Source organism: Leptonychotes weddellii, chromosome 12 (genome assembly GCF_054177405.1).
Source record: "Leptonychotes weddellii isolate Sample4059 chromosome 12, ASM5417740v2, whole genome shotgun sequence".
Classification (NCBI taxonomy): Eukaryota; Metazoa; Chordata; class Mammalia; order Carnivora; family Phocidae; genus Leptonychotes; species Leptonychotes weddellii.
The window spans coordinates 15,789,978-15,811,302 of NC_138380.1; the positions used below are offsets into that span (position 1 = coordinate 15,789,978).

Consider the following 21,325-nt stretch of genomic DNA (forward strand, 5'->3'; position numbering starts at 1 on the left):
ACAGCCTCCTTGCTGTGTACTTGGAGTTTATAGAATCTTGGCCAATTTACTGAAAAATTATGAAATAACCTGTTCTAAAGGCTGAGTCTTTCTTCATGTTGTCAGTTAAATTTGTCATTTAAGTATTTCCAAATGTAATTTTGCAGATTTGTTTTTCAAAGAACTCTCTGCCAAGATGTTTTTATTCCATAATGCTAAAAATTGTTTGGAAAACAAAAAATAGTAAGTCTCAGTCTGTAAGCATTGTTGTTTTAAGATATACTTAGAGAAATACTTGAAACTGTTTAGGATTGGATTTTTTTCATGTTTTTGTTTATTCAAATTTTACTTGTGAGAGGACATTTTTCTTTAAATTTTATTACTGAATTAGCTATTTTAACAGTGACTTGATTGGATTTTGAGTCATGTGTGAAACAAGTCACTTGCAGTCCAGTAATTATCAATTATAATTAGGAGAACTGATCTCATTTTGTGTATAGTTCTCTGACCTAGAAGTAGTCATCTCGCTTTCAGTCAATTGGATCGTTGTATTGTTAGCATTTTGTTCTTTTCTAATTCCTTCAGAAGTACACAGTGAATTTTCAGATGCTATATGATAATTTGCTGAATTAATATTTATATCTTTTTGTTTATTTTTTATAAACATAATTTCTACCTCTAAAACATGGATTTGTCATTTTTCCTTTTAAAAACATGTTTTCACATCTGTGAACTTATTTTTAATTTTTTTCACAAAATACTGTTAGGAGTATCTGAATTTAAAAGGGGTCCAATTGGCTTGGAAAAGAATGGCTTTCCTGGTCTTTTTTTTTTTTTTTCCTTTTTGTCTATTTATAATCCTAAATCTATTATATTTGTTCTTATATCTGACATAGTATTAAATTGAAGGGTGTGTTTATAGTGTAACTACTTTCTAGGTACTTGATAAGTTTATATTTTAAAATTCATGTCTTGTTTCACACCCAGATTCCAGCCATTAAGCATGTATTTTATATATGTATCAGTATTCCAAATATTGAAATCATTTTTAAAGGGACTGTTAACAAATCTAGTCACCCATAACTAGACCATGACTGACTTTTCCACAGGGGAAGAAGAGGTGAAGGTTTCGACCATGCCACTGTCAGCCTCTTCCCATTCATTACAACAAGGACAGCAGCCTACAAGTCTCCACACTACTGTGGCCTGACAACAGAACTGAGAGGAGAGGATTAGACTCTGGGGTGCTTGCATGGGCAACCGGATTTTTGCATGATTCCTTTCTGATTTCGCATTTAATGTATACACCCAAAAGAGCCAATATAAACGTTCCTCATGCCTACAACTAGTGTGTTACCTCATAGTTGCTAAAGTATTTCTTCATTAGGCCTTTAACACGATTTATTAGCATAATAATTTTGGCATTGTTTCTCATGAGTGATACTATTTTTAACTCACACAAATAAACTTGTAGTACTAATTAAGATCCCAGATGAGATTAGCTAGAATTGTTCTTATTTTGGCTCTATAATTGAAATTATGCAAAGATAATGGTAGTTCCTTGTTTTCTGATTTGTGAAAAAAAAATGGTAATATCCTAATATACTCATGAAAAAATTGAAAATTAAGATAATGTCTATTGCATTTCTTTGAATACTTGAGAAGAAAGAAAACATATAAAACAAAATTGGTGGTGTTGTTTAATGCTCAGAAGGATGTTGTCAGCAATTATTTTTAGTTGTATGGATTTATAGCCTATATTAATGCATTACATGTTTAGAAACTGTTTTTGTTGTCTCTCATTTGCACATTTGCACTTTCTTTTTGAATGGTTGTTAATTATATATAGAAGGTTAATTATTATAGACTAAATGCAATATCTCTTTTCTAATGCACTGCCTAGTATACCAGGAAATGCCTCAGAAACAGAATTTCAACTTACAGTTGATTCATCAGAAACTTGAATATGGGGTAAACATTGTATGTGAGAAGCAACCATAGTAGTGTAACATTTTTATTGAACAAACAGTAGTTCTGTGAGATATCTGTTTGGAAACTTCGTTGTTTAATAATGAAATGTGATAATAAAGCTATATTACAAGTACCTGGCCAGAATGAGACTAAGGTGGAGGAGAAGAGATTGGGGATCCTCTAAAATTAGGCCATGTAAGATGTCGTAGATAATTTTGATCACAGAGGATAGTGAAGTACTTTATTAGGACATAATATGAAGTGATGTTTTTGGATAATACACAATTTTTTGAAATAGTTTTAAAGCTGATAATGAAAGAAAAAAAACTGAATTCAATTCTGAGCAGTGGACAAAAGCTGATTGAGAAAACATGACCATATTCTGCCTAAATTAAGCATCTGGGAAGAACGGGGAAAGTCAGCTCTTCTCTTTACGTTTTCAAGAAACAGTTGTGATAAAAGATATGCCTTTATTTGTTAAAAATATTAAAAGAGTAACGTGAATACCAAGAAAGAAAGCCTAAGGATTTTAAAATAATAATAATTATTTAAAAACACATTATTAGTGTTACTTAATATCATGTTGGAGTTTTCGAGGTTACCTCTCTATATGAAGTCTGGTTATTATCTGTTAGCTATAATACAGCAAATGAAATGGCTTTGTCCTCAGGTATAGTGGGTAAACTAAAATCTATTCTTAGATACCCTTTGATTTGGTTAACTGAGGTGTGTAGAAACAGCTAACTAGCCATTTAAATTATTTTTGTAAGATTCTGCATAAGTGACAATCTCTAATTTCTATTCAAAAGTGACTGTAGGGCAGCATTACAAGAAATTTAGAAAATACAAGTAAAATACTGTAGACTTATTAGACAGAAACCTTTTATCATAGGTTAATTATGGTTACATTTTTGCTGTAAGAGGCTAAGACATCCACTTAATGTCTCCTGTGGTGCTAAGGTTCCTAGGCTTTGGGCTTCCCGTAATGAAGCTTACTAGTACATAGCTTTCTCCAGCCATCAGTGCAAGCCTTTCATCACCTGGATCTTTTTACCAAGACAAATGGTTCCTCCCATTTACTTTACTTCTCTGTGTTGAGAGAGAGATACACCTGTTATACAAGGCTTCTTTCCTGTGGTTGCTTTCTGTCTCCTTTCTCCTTCCTAGCCAAGGCCAAAAAAACTGTCAGGTAGTTTGTCTAGACTTGCTAGAATCCAAAACTCTCTCCCTGCCTGCTTCTCCATCCTTCACACTTTTGACACACACCATACATCAGGAAAATGCGTCTTGGGCACTTAGGCTTCAACTTAATTATTTTCACATAAAAGCTAAAGATTATCCTTTAACTTCGTAATTTTGAGCCTAGAATAATAAGCCTCACCATTTTGCTTACCTAATATTTCATATAGAGTGTTTTTTTTAAAAAGTGAAGTCTTGAAATCATAGTGGTAATTAATTATATTAAAGTACAGAAGAAATTACACAACACATAAAAGAAAGTACTGCTTCACATAGCAAGTAAGTTGGTGAAGCCTAATGATGGTAAAGAATGAAAAATTCTAAAAAGCTTCAGATTAGTTTTTGTTAAATTCCTGCATGATGAATGTGTCACGCACAAGGGAAGCTTTTTATGCTTTTACATCCTAATTGTAAATGCCAGAGTTCAGAACCCTTTGGATGTACTAGCGAAGTTACGAGTTTGTAGGTATGTATAGCTGTCTGCTTTTTTCTGGGGAGAAAATCAGTAGTTATTAAATTTATGAAGGGCTTGGTGACACCCCACTCCACCTCCCACCCCTGGAAGAGAAGTTAAGAACTGCTACCCTGAAATGGCTTTAGTGCCACTGTAGGAAATAGAGACCTGATGAATGTCAAGTGCCTCTTTTTATTTTCTTAAAGATTCCATTAGAAAATATTTTCTGGTTAATAATATTTTCCTTTTCATTCTACTGTCACATTTTGTTTTTCCAGGTGGTGCTTTTATATACTCTCCCCTTATTACAACGAAATATTAGTCAAATATTTGAGTGCCTATTCTGTATAGTGACCTTTAGTTAGGTCTTGAGGGTTGAATAAAGCATAGATCCTATCATCAAGGATAACAGTCTCATGACAGTTTTATTTCAAATTGTTTCTGTAGGGTCAGCACTTAATATATTTTAACAAGTACCTCCATAGTGGTCTAGACTCATTTTATTATTCATCGCTCTGACAGTGGCACTAACATAGGGTATTAAATATTAATACCCGAAATTTTGAAATATATGATAATTTGGAGGGAGTGAAAAAAAATCTTAATAGGGAAGACATACATTCACGATTCTGACTTAAGTATCTTAGTCGCGTGTGTATGCTCATGTCTCTCTTAGTGTTCTGGGTGTTAAATAGAGCTTTCTATATATGTGTTCTTTCCAAGAAAACACTTTAATGCATTGTCTGTGCACATTTTTTACTGACATTGCTCCTATTTGTACGGTGTTTCAAGCACCTTCAGGATTGCCAGAGCTTCTGCTGTGACACAGGTCCGTAAGGGAACTACTCCCACAGAGGCATTGCTTCAGAAAGCCAAGAAAAAGGAATGAATTGCAGGTGCATAGAAATCTTACAAAATGACAACCATTGTGTTATTTGTGCATACATTAAGAACTGGGGGATGTTTTATCCTGTTGAGTTATAAGGTTTTAGATTTTTGTTTATTTGATCTTGAAGTTTTCCCAAATTTGCTTAATTGGCTTTAAGAGATGGATATCATACAATTAAAAACACAATAACGTTTTTAAAAGATTATCTTATAAAGAGGTGATAACCCAAAACAATGATATATATGTCTTTTTCTATAAAATATGGACCAAAGGTCAGTTATCCAGTGTCAAGCTAGTCTTTCTGCCCTTAGTGCTATATCTTTCTCCTCTCAACCTTTTTTATCTGAATGAGTACCTACTGTATTGTCTCCTTGTGCCGAGTAAATGGCAGTAATATATGCAGGTATTTACACATGAAATGTTTAGCGAACTAATCAAACACTATGCTGATAAAAAAGTGAAAATGGGAATTAAGAAAGCTAATGTAAGCTGGGTCAGGGAGAGGCTTCATAAAGTCTGGGGCTTTTTGGAAGGATGGCTGAAATTTAAATGGTACAAGGGGGAAATACAATAAAGGGAACAGACTGAACAAAGAACCAGAGCCAGAGATTGCAGTGGTCTCTAGTGATTAGGAGAGAAGGACAGTAAGAAGATGGACTCGTTTGAGGTATATAGGTCATACAGAAAGGTGGAGTATACAGGTCATACAGAAAGGTGGAATTAGTGTGCAAAAGCCTTAAAAACTGGGAAGGATAGTTTAGTCTTGATAATGGATGTGGTCAGTGATAGAGAACTCTAGGTTCTTTGCTGAAGATGTAACTTGATTGTAGCATTTTAAAAAGATTAATTTGGTGGTGTGTTTGCTTGAAATTAGGACTACTTAGAAAACAGTTTTCAGTATGTATATTGCTGGGCGGTAGAAATAAGATGGCCTGGATTAGAACAGTAATAGTAGGAACGGAGAAGAAATTATGAATTAGAAGCCAGAAAACATGAGATCTAAGAAAAGGCCTAGGTGTCTGGTGAACTTTAAAAATGTAACTTTCATAAAGGTACAGATAGAAACCAGATTCCTAGGATTCAGAGGAAAAGTCAAGGATATGGATGCAGCAACCATTGATTACTTACTTAAGACATTTGGCCCTTAAGGGAAAGAGAAAGACAAGATGCTTACCAGAAGGGTGGTAGATCTTAGAATGCATTGCTTTAAGGTAAGGTGGATATTTAAATATTTAAAAGCAGAACATATAGAGCTATTTGAAAAGAAGACATGGACAGTGCTAAAGAGAAGGCAGACTAATCCAGTAGGGTAGCAGATTTCTCTAGTGCTGGGAGGAGATAAGCTCCTGAGATGAGGTTATGGACTTAGCTTTAGAGAAGAGGGCATTGTTCTTTGTAAGGACAGCCAGAAAATCTAGGAAAGAGAAGGAGAGATTAGAGAAAATGAGAACACAGGAAGGGACTCATATCAGTTATTATCAAATGCATATTGTGTGAGAATGGGGGTGAAGAGTGGAGTTGGGACTCAGTAAAGAAAGGTGATTAAATAAACCTGTGAGAATAAGCCTAGAAGTACATCAGAAAGAAATTCAAGAATTGCTGGGTAAAGATAAAGATCAAATTAAAAACTTTCAGAATCCAAATATGTATGGTTTTGTATGTGTTTCTCTGGTTCTGAACAAAGCATCAAAGATAGACAAAGCAAATATTGAGAGTTTGGTTAGAAGGTGAAAAAGAAAGGGATACGAAGATATTCAAGAAGACAACATTGAAATACCTAATCTTGTGGTCAAGAAGAGTCCACTAAGGCAGGAAAGAACCAATGGTGTGAGTGTGTTGAAGGGAGGTCAGTGACTTTAGGTTTTGGTGAAGTCAAAGAACAGGTATAGTGTTGTTAAGGGAATGACAGATTAGGAGACTGTGGTCAGCATGATGACGGTTCAGTGCTGAATGATGAGTGAGAACCAGAGAAAGGATGGTATATAAGTGTCTAACATCAGAGCTGGGGGTTGGAAAGGCAGTTAGCTTTAATAAACTTCTCTACTCACTTACCTTTCAGCCATTTCTTGAGAGTAAGAAAGCAGACTGCATGAAAGAGAATTGTAGAAAGCATGATACTGCTTGGGGAATCCTGGGTCAGGTTTTTTAAGTTGATGACCCAAAGGAAAACTTCCCCCGTGGGATAAACATTCCTTCCTCAGCACAGGAAGCACAATGCAGGGGAAGGCTTGGGAAGAACCAGGGATGAAACTGGACAGGTGTAGGTAAGCCCAGTGAGTGTGAGGGACGGTGAACATGTTATTTATGATGTGGAAGGTTTAGAGGCAGTAGGTCTGGTAGTTGAAGAGCCCATATTACAAATATGAGCTAGTTTCTCCCAAGCACACATACAAATTGAAAAGAACCAACTCTTCTTACTTAGTTGTACTGGGTCATTCTGCTTTATTTATATAGCACATTGGAATTAAAAGTAGTAGATTGGTGAAGAGTAGGAGAGAGAGAAATTCAGAATTTTATTACAACAGGTTATAAAAATATTTTAACAGTTTGTCCCTAAAGAGAATGTGCCATGTGAATAGATACATATAAACCTACAAGTTATTGAACTAATCTATTCTTACATTTTATATACTTAGATGTGACCTCTAGGGAAAATTGCTGAAGATAAAGTGAAACAGGGATGGAGATCTACATTTTTTTTTCTTTATTCAGTTAATAGCAAATATGCCTAGTTTGGAAGCATTTTTAATTTACTGACATTAACGTATTTTTTAAACTCACTGGACTTGATCCATATATCTCAGCTGATGTATCAACTATGACATTTAAAAGCGATAATACTTCAAAGTACAAGTCATTGCTCAAGAATACTGTTTGTGAAACCATGCTGATGGATCGAGAAGCCACTGCTCCTTCGATCTCCTTTCTGCCCTGTGATTTGCTGCCATATATTGCTGGGCGTAGCAGCCTTTAATACCAGCTTCCTTAGTCAGGAGCTTTTTCCAAAGAATCACTCTTGAGAATTCAAGATTCATTAAGAGAATCTATTCTGTTCTATAACGTTTCAGAGAGTCTACCCTGGGTTTGAGTTACACAAAAATCTAGTTTATACCTGTTAGGTACCTCGAACTGAAGGAAAGCCTAAGCAATCTAAGTTGCTTGAGAATTGAATTGAAGTACCTAGAAGTTCCATGAAACAGATGGAAATTGTTGTACTGAAAGAACCAATCCATTCTCTCCAGGTTCCTTCAGACCATGCTTCCTACGGCAGCTATTGACTTTACTTTTTTCTTAGTCCACTTCACATGTGCGATTATTCTAAGGGTTCCTGGAAGCTCCCAACTGACCCAGGAAGGTACCGTGCTTACAACAGTTTTGTTGTTCAGCTCCTGTTTGGTACTCAGACCCACTATTGTGCTCCATTACAAAGCAACACTACAAAAGCTTCCCCCCACCCCCGCCCATAAAATGTATAAAGCTTCTAAAGCACCCAGTACCTTTTTTTGTTAAATAGAAGTGAAATTCACACAACATACAAATAACTAAAGTGTACAATCCAGTGGTCTAGTACTGTTCTTTAATTATATCACTGTTACAAGAGCAAAATAAATAACCCACTCCAGCTGTGAGAATTTTGGCTTATCCTTTGTTGGGGCTGTGTGCACCTGGACTCGGTGTTTTACCCTGTAGGTTGAAAGGCAAATATTAAACCTTCAGATATTCCATACTTCTTCACAACAATACCACTTAAGATTGTGGGTGAAGCAACTTTTATATACCGCCCTTTATAAAAGGGAGGAAGGCAAGGAGCTATAGGTAAAAAAGCTTTAGGATACATGTATTCCTGAGCAGGTAAAAATGTTTGAAACAACCATGTGAATAGTTTTGAAATAGCAATAATAATAATTTCTGTCTTTGTGACATTTGATTAGCATCATGTAAGAAAAGGTTTGCTTAGCAGAGGTATACTATAAGTGCAGCGCTCTCTGTGGGTGTGAGGGTGAATGTGTGTGTGTGCACGTGTGTTGTTTATACTTAATAATTTCCATTTAAATTCTGCACTTAGTGAATGTAGCAGAGGAAAAAGCCTCTGGCCATTTTTTTGTGATGTTTCATGTATTTATTCCTGCTATGTTCTGCTTAATTCATATGTTCAGGATAAATGATGCATTTATAGTCTGTTTCTAAAATTTTTTTAAAGAAATAAAGACCCTATTTAAACACAGCAAGGCTATAATACTGATGCCTTTCTCACCCCTGGCCATATTTTATCTGAACAAATATTTTCATAGCTTTTTATCACCAGATTTCAGTCTCACTAGTAAGCATACCCGTCCCATGTTTGGGAAAACCTGAGGAAAGGATAATAAGAAAACTTCAATTAGAATAAATTTCAGAGCTTTGAAATCTGGACATACTCTTTAACAATCTGCCCTTTAAAGACCAAGTAATAATAATGATAATAATAAACAAGGCTCAGAAGGATTGTGATTTGCCCATAATCACATTCTAACAACAATTTAAAGTTCTCTTAGCCCTCACCATCTGAATTTGCCTTCATACATGTAACTCAAGGAGAAGAAAACTTCAAGATTCAGAATATATCTCTTCTGTAAACTTTGTTGTGTCTTACAGTTTGATTATTATAGTAGTTCTTGCAAGTCAAGGGCTTTCAACTGTGAATGTCAGTGCAAATAATGAATCGAAGGCTTTCAAAGTGTCCATCTACTGACGACTGTTATCACAGATCCTGTAAGTTGTGGAAACTGGTTTTAAATGTGACCCAGTGATCTTGGAGTAACATTAGTGACGGTGGAGGGGGGTGTAACCTAGCAGGTACTCGTAATGTAGACTTAAACTAATTACCAATGTCAGAACTAAAATAAAGATTAAAACAGAGGTGGAATTAAATTTACCCAGGATTTTTCTGCAGTACCAAAGAGCATTTAAGGAGCAGCATGCATGATCACTAGACTGGTGACATCTCTAATATTACAGAATGAAAAAAAAAAACTTATAGTAATGGCACCAAGATGTACTACACTCACACTAAAGCTGTCATCTCAGACTCATCTTGAAGAACTGCTATATGCTACACCATGTAAAACAATAGCATATCTGCTGATAATGTTTCAATCAAGGAGGTTGTTGTTTTCAGCATAATGAAACAGAGGGAAAGCTCCACAAGGACTTAAAGATGATAATACCATCACCATCTCCAAGAAGAAATGCAGGAAAGCTGACTGCAATCAACTTTTGTAGCCTAGTGCTGTTTCCTTATATGGTGAGATCTTATCCCAAGGACTGTGCTAACATTTACACTCTGTTATCAGTCTTGCATACTGAAATCATGTGTCTACGGAGCAGAATATAGTGATCTGGAACATTACTGGGTTGTTTTTTAAGTGTTGTCATTTTCTATGTTGGCATTTGTAAGAAGACCGATACCCTGTTTATTTTTTCCTGTATTACATCTATAAATTGAGTATCCAGCTAAAGGTAAAGGAGGCCCAGGGTTATGAATTCATCAACCAAAGTAGGAAGTATGTCATTGGCTTTAAGCAGAATGTTGGGCTACATACCATTGTTTCACTTATGTTAAAAAATGAGTTCTAATTAAAACTTATAAATATGGATTACTGATATATATGCCCTAACAGGCATCCGCCCTAAGTCCCAATTTAGGGTAAGATTTGCTATCAGATGTTTCTTTTTACTTCTAAACCGTTCATTAATTAAAGTAGCTGTGGCCTTCCGCAGACCCAGATAGATATAACATATCTTGAGTTTTGGCACAGTCAGTGCTGTTACGTGTAAACTTCCAAGACCTCACCTGTATTTTAAGTGATACTTGATTGGAATGAAGCCGATTAGTAAAATAAGCAAAGATCTCATAATCTCCAAATACATACATACATCCCTGCAACCTTTGTTTTATAACACACTTTTAGGTTTTAATTCTTGACCACCATGAGTCTTATATTAACACCTTGTGTTCACTTCTGTATTTGGCTTTTTTCTTTCTTTGGATAAAGAAGAAAATCCTCTTTCCCCGTATAACTTTTCACAATTAGAGAGGGAGTTCTCTACTAGATCTTAATGTGCACTCCCTGTATGATTACCCTACAACATCCCCGACAGGCCCGAATTTTCCCTTTTCAAAGGAGAAGGCTCTCCCTCTCAGGCTGCTGAGTGCTTATTCGAGTCTCTATGATCATTCATCTCCCAGTTACCTCCCCAGGAACCAGTCTACCATCTTTCAGCTTATTTCCAAACTGGCATTTAGTTTTAAGTGATCTTTTTTTTTTTTTTTTTCTTTTTCTCTCTTAAAACAGCACATTTAAACAGTAAGCATAGTCTGAGTTTTGGAGTAGATTAACAATCACTGCAACTGTTAAATGTTGAATTGATAGAGATTTTTGACATTGTAAGACTGGTATTACCCACTTTCCCCAACTTCTGAGTTATTTAGCTCTTTTAAAAATCATTTAATACTTCCAGACAATATGACTAAAATTCAGTGTTTTACAAATATGTGTAATTTTTAATAGAATTAAATTTTTTTTTTTCACTGAAATGGTAGTTCTAGTTCAGTATAAAGCTCCAGGATATGGTGAAATAAGAATTGTTGTTTCTGATTTGAGCTTGAGAATGTATTCACTTGGTCTTCTTTCCTTCTTTCCTTCCTGCCTTCCTTCACAGTAGGGCTCAACATTGATTAAGAATTGGTTCTGTCAAGACTATCTTTGGCAATCTTTTTCAGATCCAACTATCATAAATCATAGCTAAGGATGAACACTTAAATAAATGTATATTTTAAATGATTTTTAAACTAAGGCCCCTTAGTGGACTGGTGGTGAGCATTTAAGCCTTTGAATTCATCAGGGTTTTTTTTGAAATGCTAATCTCCACAGGAGTATTATCTTTTGTAGGTCTGCAAAGGATGCATTCTTACTAGGACTAATTCTTTTTAAATTGAGACATCACTTGAGAAATGGAAGCACAAAAGTTTTTTATTTCCCCTAGTATGTGTATAAATAGTATAGAGGAAGAAACAGCAAAATAGTCTTTTATTTTTTTTAATCAGACATTTCATATAGCTAAAATAGCTAAATTTAACAATATATATGCTTGTTTTGAAAATCAAACATTTATTTGTAAAAGAATCCCAAACGTTAACAAATATCTCTTGGTTTGTAACTAGTACAATGAGAAAGAACTCTTAAAGATGTGTGCTTGCTTGGTCTGTTGGGTTGGAAATGTTTACTACCATATACATCACCATGACTCTATGCATATCTGTTTGATTTAGTTTTTAGTATAAAATAATGAGAAAGCTATTTCATTTCCTGAAATTTTTTTCTGAAATTAAGAAATAAAGCAAATTACTGTTTTGATGTCTGAAATGATACTTTCTAAGAATGAAGCTCAGAGCTGGGTTATGAAGAATTTGTCAATTAAAATCGTGTTTCAGAACATGGATAATTTTAGTCTTTTTTTGGGAATTTTTCTGACTTTGATTTAAATCCATAAGATAAGATAGGAGCCATCTTTCAGGAAAAGATGAGACTGATCTTCACTGTCAAAATAAAAGTAAGCTGTGTAATTAAAGGGAGTAAAAAACTGGGTTTGGTGTTTTTAATAACTTAGAAAATTTGGAAATCTTTTAATTTAGAAAATTATGAACATCAGAAATCTTAGGAATTTCAGTAGACACATAACCATGTGGGGATTTGCTGCACAGGTAGCAAAATACTTTGGTTATGAAAACAAGCCCGAAGAGGAACGTGTACCCCCATAAAAGCGTTTTATCGGCACTGAACAATCAAAAGCTATCACTGACTTTGTTCACAATGGCCAGCCTCTAGTGAACCACTAAAGAAAAAACAACAAGCAGAACAGCATCACTTTTAGGAAAGAAGATACAGAGTAGACATTCAGAAAATGTTGAGTGAAAGCTAATGGTTGAGAGAGTGATATTGGTGTCTGATTACTTCTGGAGGCCTCCAGAACCTGGTGTGCTTTGTGTTACATCTAGACTTTGGAAGCATTTACTCAGATTCGTTTGCACATGAGTTACAACTTACCTCTTGGTTGTACTGTGGCATTCATTGTCGATTCCACTCCATGATCAAACCTTTTCTTCTGTCTTCTTTATCTCTGAACTCTGGAAACCTCGGCTCTTGCCGTTTACTTATTTCTTCAACACCATCCCCACAAAGCACTCTCACAGTTTTTAGAATGTCACCTAATAACACTTTTTTCTAACTTCCAGTTTCTCATTTGTGATACCCATAAATAAATACGTAAATACATAAGTGAATATACATGTGTGTGTGAATGTGTGTACATCTTCCCCTAAAACAGGCACATACGCACAATTTAGAAAGTCTTTTAAAGGCAACTAATAATTCTTAAGAACTTTTTCTTTTGGTGAAACCAAAATCTATTTCCCATTTATACTTCTTGTCAAATATGTGAAGGCAGGTTACCACTTGTCTGGTAACTTCTAGAGGTAGATGAAGCATTCTTAGGCCTTCCAACCATTTTACACTTAGCATGGATTCTAGTTCTCCCTGTAGTCTAGTTCTCCTCTACATGTATTTTGATTGGACAAGGAATGCTTTTCTTAAAATATAAGAAAATCACACTTTAATAATCCTGATGTGTTCAGATAATAGATCTATTTTTTCATTAAAACTGTTCTTATTCTGTATATTTGTATATTCCTTTACAGTTTACAGAGTCCTTTTTTAAAAATGTCCTGTGGGCGTAGGTATTACCCCCATTTCGTAAGTGAGGAACCTGAGGCTCAGAGTGGTTTTCACTTGCAGTTTGCCCATTGTCCTACAATTGCTAATGTAAACATTGCACATCTATTTACATACATAGTCTTAATGTTACCATTTTAGAAATTCCATTACCCATTTGTCATATTAGATATAAGCTATTGAGTAAAACCACTAGACCCTTTTTTCGTACATGTGACTGGTTAGTTAGATCTCTTTCATACTGTACTTTCCTAATACATTTTTAAAAATCTGAATGTATATACCTCTTAAATTTTGTGCTTCGATTTGATGAGGTTAGAGTATACCGTTTGTGTATCACCATCTTACAAGTTCGTCTTATGAAAGAACTATGATTTTAAAGAGATAGATAAATGCTATTGGTAACATTAACATTTATGTGAAGAATTCAGTGATTTTTAATTGAATAGCTGTAATTTTAATTACTGATTCTGTCATCTCCTGAATTGGCTTCCATTTGCGTATTTAAATTAACTTTGTGGGTTTTGCTGAGCTTGATAAAAAGTATGGAGTCAAAGATAAGGGAAGCAGTATCACAGAAACTTACTGTTTTTTAAATTTTATTTAAATTCCACTGAACATACAGTGTAATATTTATTTCAGGTGTACAATACAGTGATTGAACACTTCCATACATCACCCTGTGCTCACCACAAGTGCACTCCTTAGTCCCCATCACCCATTCAACCCATCTCCCCTGTCCATCTCCCTTCTGGTAACCATCAGTGTGTTCCCCATAGTTAAGAGTCTGTTTCTTGGTTTGTCTCTCTCTCTTTTTCCCTTCTGCTCATTTGTTTTGTTTCTTAAATTCCACAGATGAGTGAAATCGTATGGTATTTGTCTTTGACTTATTTCACTTAGCATAATACTCTAGCTTCATTTTGCAAATGGCAGGATTTCATTCTTTTTTATGACTGGGTAATATTCCATTGTATATTTATACCACATCTTCTTTATCCAATCATCAGTCAGTGTACACTTGGTCTGCTTCCGTATCTTGGCTATTGTAGGTAATGCTGCTATAAACATAGAGGTGCATGTATCCCTTTGAATTGGTGTTTTTGTAACTTTGGGTAAATACCCAGCAGTGCTATTGCTAGATCATAGGGTAGTTCTATTTTTAACTTTTTGAGGAATCTTGATACTGTTTTCCACAGTGGTTGTACCAGTTTGCATTCCCCCAACAGTGCAAGAAGGTTCCTTTTCCTCCACCTCCTCGCCAACACCTGTTGTTTCTTGTGTTTTTTATTTTAGCCATTCTGACAGGTGTGAGGTGGTATCTGATTGTGGTTTTGATTTGCATTTCCCTGATGATGAGTGAGGTTGAGCATCTTTTCATGTGTCTGTTGGCCATCTGTATGGCTTCTTTGGAAAAATGTCTATTCATGTCTTCTGTCCATTTTTTAATTGGATTATTTGTTTTTTGGTTGTTGAGTTTTTATAAGTTCCTTATGTATTTTGGATAGTAACCCTTTATCAGATATGTCACTTGCAAATATCTTCTCCCATTCTGTAGGTTGCCTTTTTGTTTTGTTGATCCTTTCCTTCACTGTGCAGAAGCTTTTTATTTTGATGTAGTCCCAATAGTTTATTTTTGCTTTTGTTTCCCTTGCCTCAGGAGACATATCTAGAAGGAAGTTGCTATGGCCGATATCAAAGAAGTTACTGCCTGTGCTCTCTTCTAGGATTTTTGTGGGTTTAGGTTTCATAGGTCTTTAATCCATTTTGAATTTATTTTTGTGTTTGGTATAAGAATATGGTCCAGTTTCATTCTTTTGTATGTTGCTGTCCAGTTTTCCCAACACCATTTATTGAACACACTTTTTCCACTGGAAATTCGTTCCAGCTTTGTCAAAGATTAATTGACCATATAATTGTGGGTTCACTTCTGGGTTTTCTATTCTGTTTCATTGATTTATGTGTCCATTTTTGTGCCAGTACCATGCTGTTTTGATTACTATAGCTTTGTAATATAACTTGAAGTCGGAATTGTGATGCCTCCACCTTTGCTTTTCAAGATTGCTTTGGCTATTTGGGTTTTTTTGTGGTTCCAGACAAATTTTAGAATTGTTTGTTCTAGCTCTGTGAAAAATGCTGTTGGTATTTTGATAGGAATCACATTAAATGTGTAGATTGCTTTGGGTAGTGTAGACATTTTAACAATATTTGTTCTTCTAGTCATGAGCATGGAATATCTTTCCATTTCTTTATGTCATCTTCAGTTTCTTTCATCAGTGTTTTATAGTTTTCAGGGTATAGATTTTTCACCTCTTTGGGTAGGTTTATTCCTAGATATCTTACTGGTTTTGGTGCAATTGTAAATGGAATAGTATCACAGAAACTTTCAGGCTGACACACAGTACCTTAAGTTTTGTAAAAACTCATCTAAACACTGCTGTTATCCAATGCTACACTTTACATCTTATCCCAAAAGATTACCATTAGAAGACTTACCAGAAACGGCTCAACTCAAGATATATTATACTTAGGATATCCTAGAAAGCCCATCCAAGGAATAAATTATTTTGATATGATTGCTTCTTTATAGAAATGCATTTTGGCTCTCATTGATCCCTCTATTCCGTTTGTTTTATGGAGTTGATGTGTCAGTGGGATGGGAAAGTAGCTGGTTTCAAAGTCTTGAGTTTGTACAGGTAGCAGAAGAAGAAAGGAAAGGGACCATGGTAGAAAGAAAGAGGACATTTCCAGTGGAAAACAGTTGTCAGTAGAAGCTGCCTCCATGACTACCTACCTATTCCACTAGAGAATTAAAGTTTAACTTCCTGTGCACTTCAGTTGGAAGGAAGCTAAGGTTCTAGCCAAAATGCTGCATATTATTTTCCATGAAATATGCCCTCAAATGCAAGCAATAGAGCAGCAGGACTTGCTAAACCTGTCACTCATTTCTAAGGAAATCATCCAGCTCCTAATCTGTTTCAGATTTTCCCAAGAACTAATTATAAGCATGTAGCTTCTAGAGTCTGCCATTTTCTCCTTTTCCAGCACTTATCTTAACAGTGGTTTTGTGATCACATCTGTGAGGATTAATTCCCTGGAATAGAATTAATTCATTTTGCACCTAAAGATTTAAAACTCATTTAAATTGAGTGGATGTTCTTTTATTGTCTTTGCGTCTTTACTGACTTACAGTTCTCTTCTCCGCATTGCTTAATCTGTCCATTCTGGTTTGAGGATTGTGCTCTTTTCATAAAGAAGATGGAAAGAAGCAAAATGAAGATGGAACTGCATAGCCCTGCCTTCTCTTGGGGCTTAGCATTATGACACCAGGCTGCACAGGGGCTTTTCCTAATTTTCTCCTATTCCAAACTTAGCTTTTTCTTGCCTTCAACATTGTCCACAAGCTTCAGATCATTACGTGTTCTGATTTTAGTCCTCAAGGATCATGACATTCTTATTACAGACAGGTAGGTTTTTTATCTCCATCCATTTTTCCTAAGCATTTTTTTCAATTCTAATTCTGTGTGATTCTACCTCTGTAACAACTGGTTTCTTTAGATTTCTCCCCAGTTTCTTTTCTTTGTTAGAATCATTTATTCTTGCAGCCTATGAATCATTGTCCCTTACAACCATGGGACCACCCTGAGCCATACTTTTTTTTTTTTTTAACGTTTTGTGGAAACCTGCTTTCTCCAAAAATCTGGAAGCAGATGTTCAGGGCTGTTTGTTTAGGAAACATTAAATACCTGTTGAGGTCCAGGTTTGGGAACTGTTCATGATATACGAAGAGCATTAAATCAATGCCCCTTTCCTAGAGGAGCTCATAGTCTAGTAGACAAAAGCTTACACATAAACAAGTATTTGCAGTGCACTGTGGTAATTGCAGAAATAGCCAGGATGCCTGCTATCCAAGAGCACCAGTCTAAGTTATTCCCATTTTTTGATTCTGTAAATCCTAAAATGATGTCACAAACTCTTAGGGCTTCTGTTATGTTCGCAACAGCCAACCAGTTCTTTGTTGGTCAGAAGTCCAGAATACATTTCCCTCCTTGTTTCCAGGGAAAGAGAGACTGTCAGGAAGTCAGTTTTATTAGGTTTATCTTCTTCTAGCAGATTCAGACCTCAGAGATGTTAGGGTGGTTGTCAGCCCCCCATGTCTGTGTACTTTTGTCATTTGTCTTGGTGAAACCATATTCTGGTGACTTCTATATGCTCCCCTGGATGATAAGCCCCCCTGATTGTCTTTGGATTGCCTCACAATGCTTTGTTCATAGTGCTCAGTTTTGTGTTCACTTGAATGCTTTCCTTTGTGCTTCCAATTTCAGATTTTATAGATTTCTTAGATTTGATTTTTGCCTCTCTGGTCCTTTAGCTCTGTTGCTTCTATATTCTGGTTCAGGTTCCATCTAATCCAGTCTGTAATGCTTCTGAGATGTATTTATCTTTTGCATTAACTTTTTTTTTTTTTTTTAAAGATTTTATTTATTTGACAGAGAGAGACACATTGAGAGAAGAGCACAGGCAGGGGGAGTGGAGGGGGGAGAGGCAGGCCTCCCGCTGAGCGGGGAGCCCGATGCGGGGCTCGATCCCAGGACCCTGAGACCATGACCTGAGCCGAAGGCAGACGCTTAACGACTGAGCCACCCAGGCGCCCCTGCATTAACTTTTAAGTGTACTTTTTCCTCACTCTCTATATAGCTTTATGTATAGACATCATTCCATAAGTATTTTTCCATTTAAAAAAAATAGATTCTACTTCCTTAGATCCTTCATAAAACAAACAGCTGGATGTTTTCCTGGTTCTCATTGGATGATCTGATTCTCCCCTAAAACAGACTTATAGGAACATTCTAGAAGAAAAAGGTACACATTGTGCAAAACACATCTACTTATATTTTGAAATACTTCTACTATATTTTAGATCTGCTGCTCTCTGTTCTGTATGGAATGTCCATGTCCTCTTCAATATCAGCTTCTCGAGTCACCACTTACCTGCATGCAGAATGGAAGAATAGCTCATTTTCTTCTTTATGCCCGTAGGACTTTGTCCATACCAGAAGAGCATTTAGTATCTCCCAAGCATTCCTTATTTAATTTCGGTGCATTGGATTTTTAAAAGTGTACATGCATCTCAAACACTATTGAAAACATATCATTATAGTGGCTCTTTTCCCTCAGTTGACATGCAGAAAAGCCTTTTGGCCCCCCCAAACCTAGCTGATTCCTGCTTTCAGAAAGATTTGCATCTCTTTGGAGAGAATGATTTGATTCATAGCATTATACAAATATGAATTAAACAGGCTTTTTAGGGGAAAGTGATTTTTCAGCTCTTCTCAAGTTGGATCTTTGATTCAGCAGATATCTTAAGGCACATCAAGTTTCTAAGACAGCAACATGCTGAAGGATATACAAAATACACCCTTACAGGCCTTGAAATAGAGCAATAGAGTTGAGAGGTGTGAGAAGGGTGAGCAGCAACCATAGTGGGGTCACAGCAGTTTGCTGCCCAGTGAGTGTGGTTCAGGCCACAAGTACTGTTCTAGAATGATCTGAGTGGAAGAGAAAAGACTTAAACTTTTGGAAGAGTGAATAAAAATGAATTAGAAAAAAGCAGGAAAGCATTCAAGAGAGGGAAAAAAGCACGAAATAAAGGCAGAGTCCAGGAAGCCAAGGCCATATTTAGCTGAGCCTCACGGCCTCTCTTTTCCTGTTTATGTCATTTCTGCTTCTATTAGTAATAAATTTTGGTTGTTTTTTATTATTACTCTTTTTCAAGTTCCTTGTGTTCTCAGAACTTTTTTTCATTTGCGTTCTTAGGATTTTTCACTTAGTTTAATCTCTACTTTCAAATCTATTAAATCCTTAACATTTTGTGCCCCAGTAAATCTGCTCTGCAGTACTGGCCTGTCCTGATTTATAATCATAATCCTAGAAATTTGAGTGTCATTTCTTTTTGTTTAAGTAGAATAACATTTTTTTTCATAAACCTGAAGGAATTTATTCACAAAATCGTCATTTTCCCTGCAAATTTTAGTTTATAAATTGAAATTATTTCTGAGCCTCACCTAAAAAGTACAGCATGCCGATACAATAAAGCTTGCTTTCAAGTTCTGGTAGGAGGAATTTTGTATGCTCTTTAAAGTTTGGTTTAACATATAAGGACAAGCATAATTCATTTATATTTGAGTTGCTCAGAGATATGTTGTTGAAGTTTGGAGAAGGTTTAGGGTTTTTTAAAATCCTGTCCTGACGGAGATGCACTTCATCCAAAACTGATAGGAAATCATATATATAACAGGGTGAGGTGGGGTAGGGAGGTGGCATAGAGAGGGATAGAGCCTGAGATAGGATGACTGTGTGTCCTTCTAAAAATGCATGAATATTTGAGAGTAACTGGCAAGGAGTAACCATAATGGGAACTAAATTTCAAATGTACAACAGCTTGTACCAAGAAAGATTTGTTTCCCTAAGTAACCTAGCCACTGGAGGGAGCCTTTGACTTTGACTTTGACTATAAAGGACAGCAGTAAAGGAAAGGAAGATAAAAGCTTTTTGGAAAACGATCAGGTTGCCAGTTGAGGCTTTGAGGAGTAACCATTAGATAAGGCTTAAAAACTGGGGAGCAGAATAAACTCTTCTAGGTGTATTTGGGACTCTCGATGACTGCTGCCCAGTTGGGGAGGATTTGAGCACTGATAGGAATTTAACTTGAAATTGAAGGGCGCCTGGGTGGCTCAGATGGTTAAGCGTCTGCCTTCGGCTCAGGTCATGATCTCAGGGTCCTGGGATCGAGTCCCGCATCGGGCTCCCTGCTCCTTGGGAGCCTGCTTCTCCCTCTGCCTCTCTCTCTCTCTGTCTCTAATGAATAAATAAATAAAATCTTAAAAAAAAAAAAATTGAAGATGTCTCTGCCATAGGGATGGCAGATAAGAATGGAGTAGCCTAAGACTGAGGATGTGGACCAGTTGTCCCTAGCAAACATGAAAGGAGAGAAATGGGTGGGTCCGTGAATTTAGCTGCATCTAGCCAGTTTAATTAATAAGGCCTCTGTGTTTCTAACGAAAAAACCTTACAGAGGTGGTGCCAAAAAGAAGGTAGAGGCAAGGCTTCCAAGAGGAGACAGAAAATCCTGACCTGGTGGTACAGACTGTTTTACAGGAAACGAATACTTGGGATGGCCTTTTGTTTTCAGGTTCCCCTTATGTGTGTTTGTTCTCACCGTGTTGTCATTGCACACAGATCTCCTGTCTTCACACCGAGCAGCAGGTACTGGTTTTCGAATGCAGTCTTACCTGGCACCCTCATATGTGACATAGATGAAAGCAGAATGGGAGGAGGATATGCTGTCTTAGTGCCCTGTCCCCTCCGCTTCCTCCCCAGGGGCTCCTGAGATGGTTTTGCAGTCCGAAACCAATCTGAAATTCAGTCTTCAGGTGAAGATTTTATGCAGACTGGAAAAACTCATTAGCTTGTCACCAGTGACAACTACAAAGAGCAGGTTTTCCCACAATTTTGCTATCAGTAGCAAAGTTTTGCATTTCCTAATGATGAACACATTGCAGTTAACCTGAGGAACAGAAAGAGAAACCCGCTTAAGCCGCTATAATGCTGTGTGTTCTTGCCTAAACTATTCATCTTTTTCCTGCTTTAGGACTTTTTTTTTTTTTTAAAGATTTTATTTATTTGACAGAGAGAGACACAGTGAGAGAGGGAACACGGCAGGAGGAGAGGGAGAGGGAGAAGCAGGCCTCCCGCCGAGCAGGGAGCCCGATGTGGGGCTCGATCCCAGGACCCTGGCACCATGACCTAAGCTGAAGGCAGACGCTTAACGACTGAGCCACCCAGGCGCCCCAGGACTTTCTGTCAAAGATTTGATGTCAGGATACAGCTTAATTTTATCTTATAATACAGTTGACCCTTGAACAATGAGGAGTTAGAGGCACCGAAAAGAGAAAATATGTTTAATATAAATATTAAAATATATTTAAATATTGAAATACATTTCATAGTGCTGTACTGAAAAGA

The 21,325-nt window shown here is 36.3% G+C and overlaps 1 protein-coding gene across 7 annotated transcripts in view; it reads left to right on the top strand.

Moving 5' to 3' along the window:
• Nucleotides 1-21,325, top strand: part of CNOT4 (CCR4-NOT transcription complex subunit 4) — a 145,752-nt gene that overhangs the window by 116,702 nt on the left and 7,725 nt on the right. For 2 of the 7 annotated variants that reach the window (XM_081800046.1, XM_081800047.1), the window contains exon 11: nt 1,089-14,704. The exons of the other annotated variants lie outside the window; for them this stretch is intronic. In XM_081800046.1, the coding sequence (XP_081656172.1) occupies nt 1,089-1,189 (101 nt within the window). In that variant the 3' untranslated portion in view covers nt 1,190-14,704. Of the gene's footprint in view, nt 1-1,088; nt 14,705-21,325 lie in introns of those variants that run through there. 7 annotated transcript variants of the gene reach the window in all.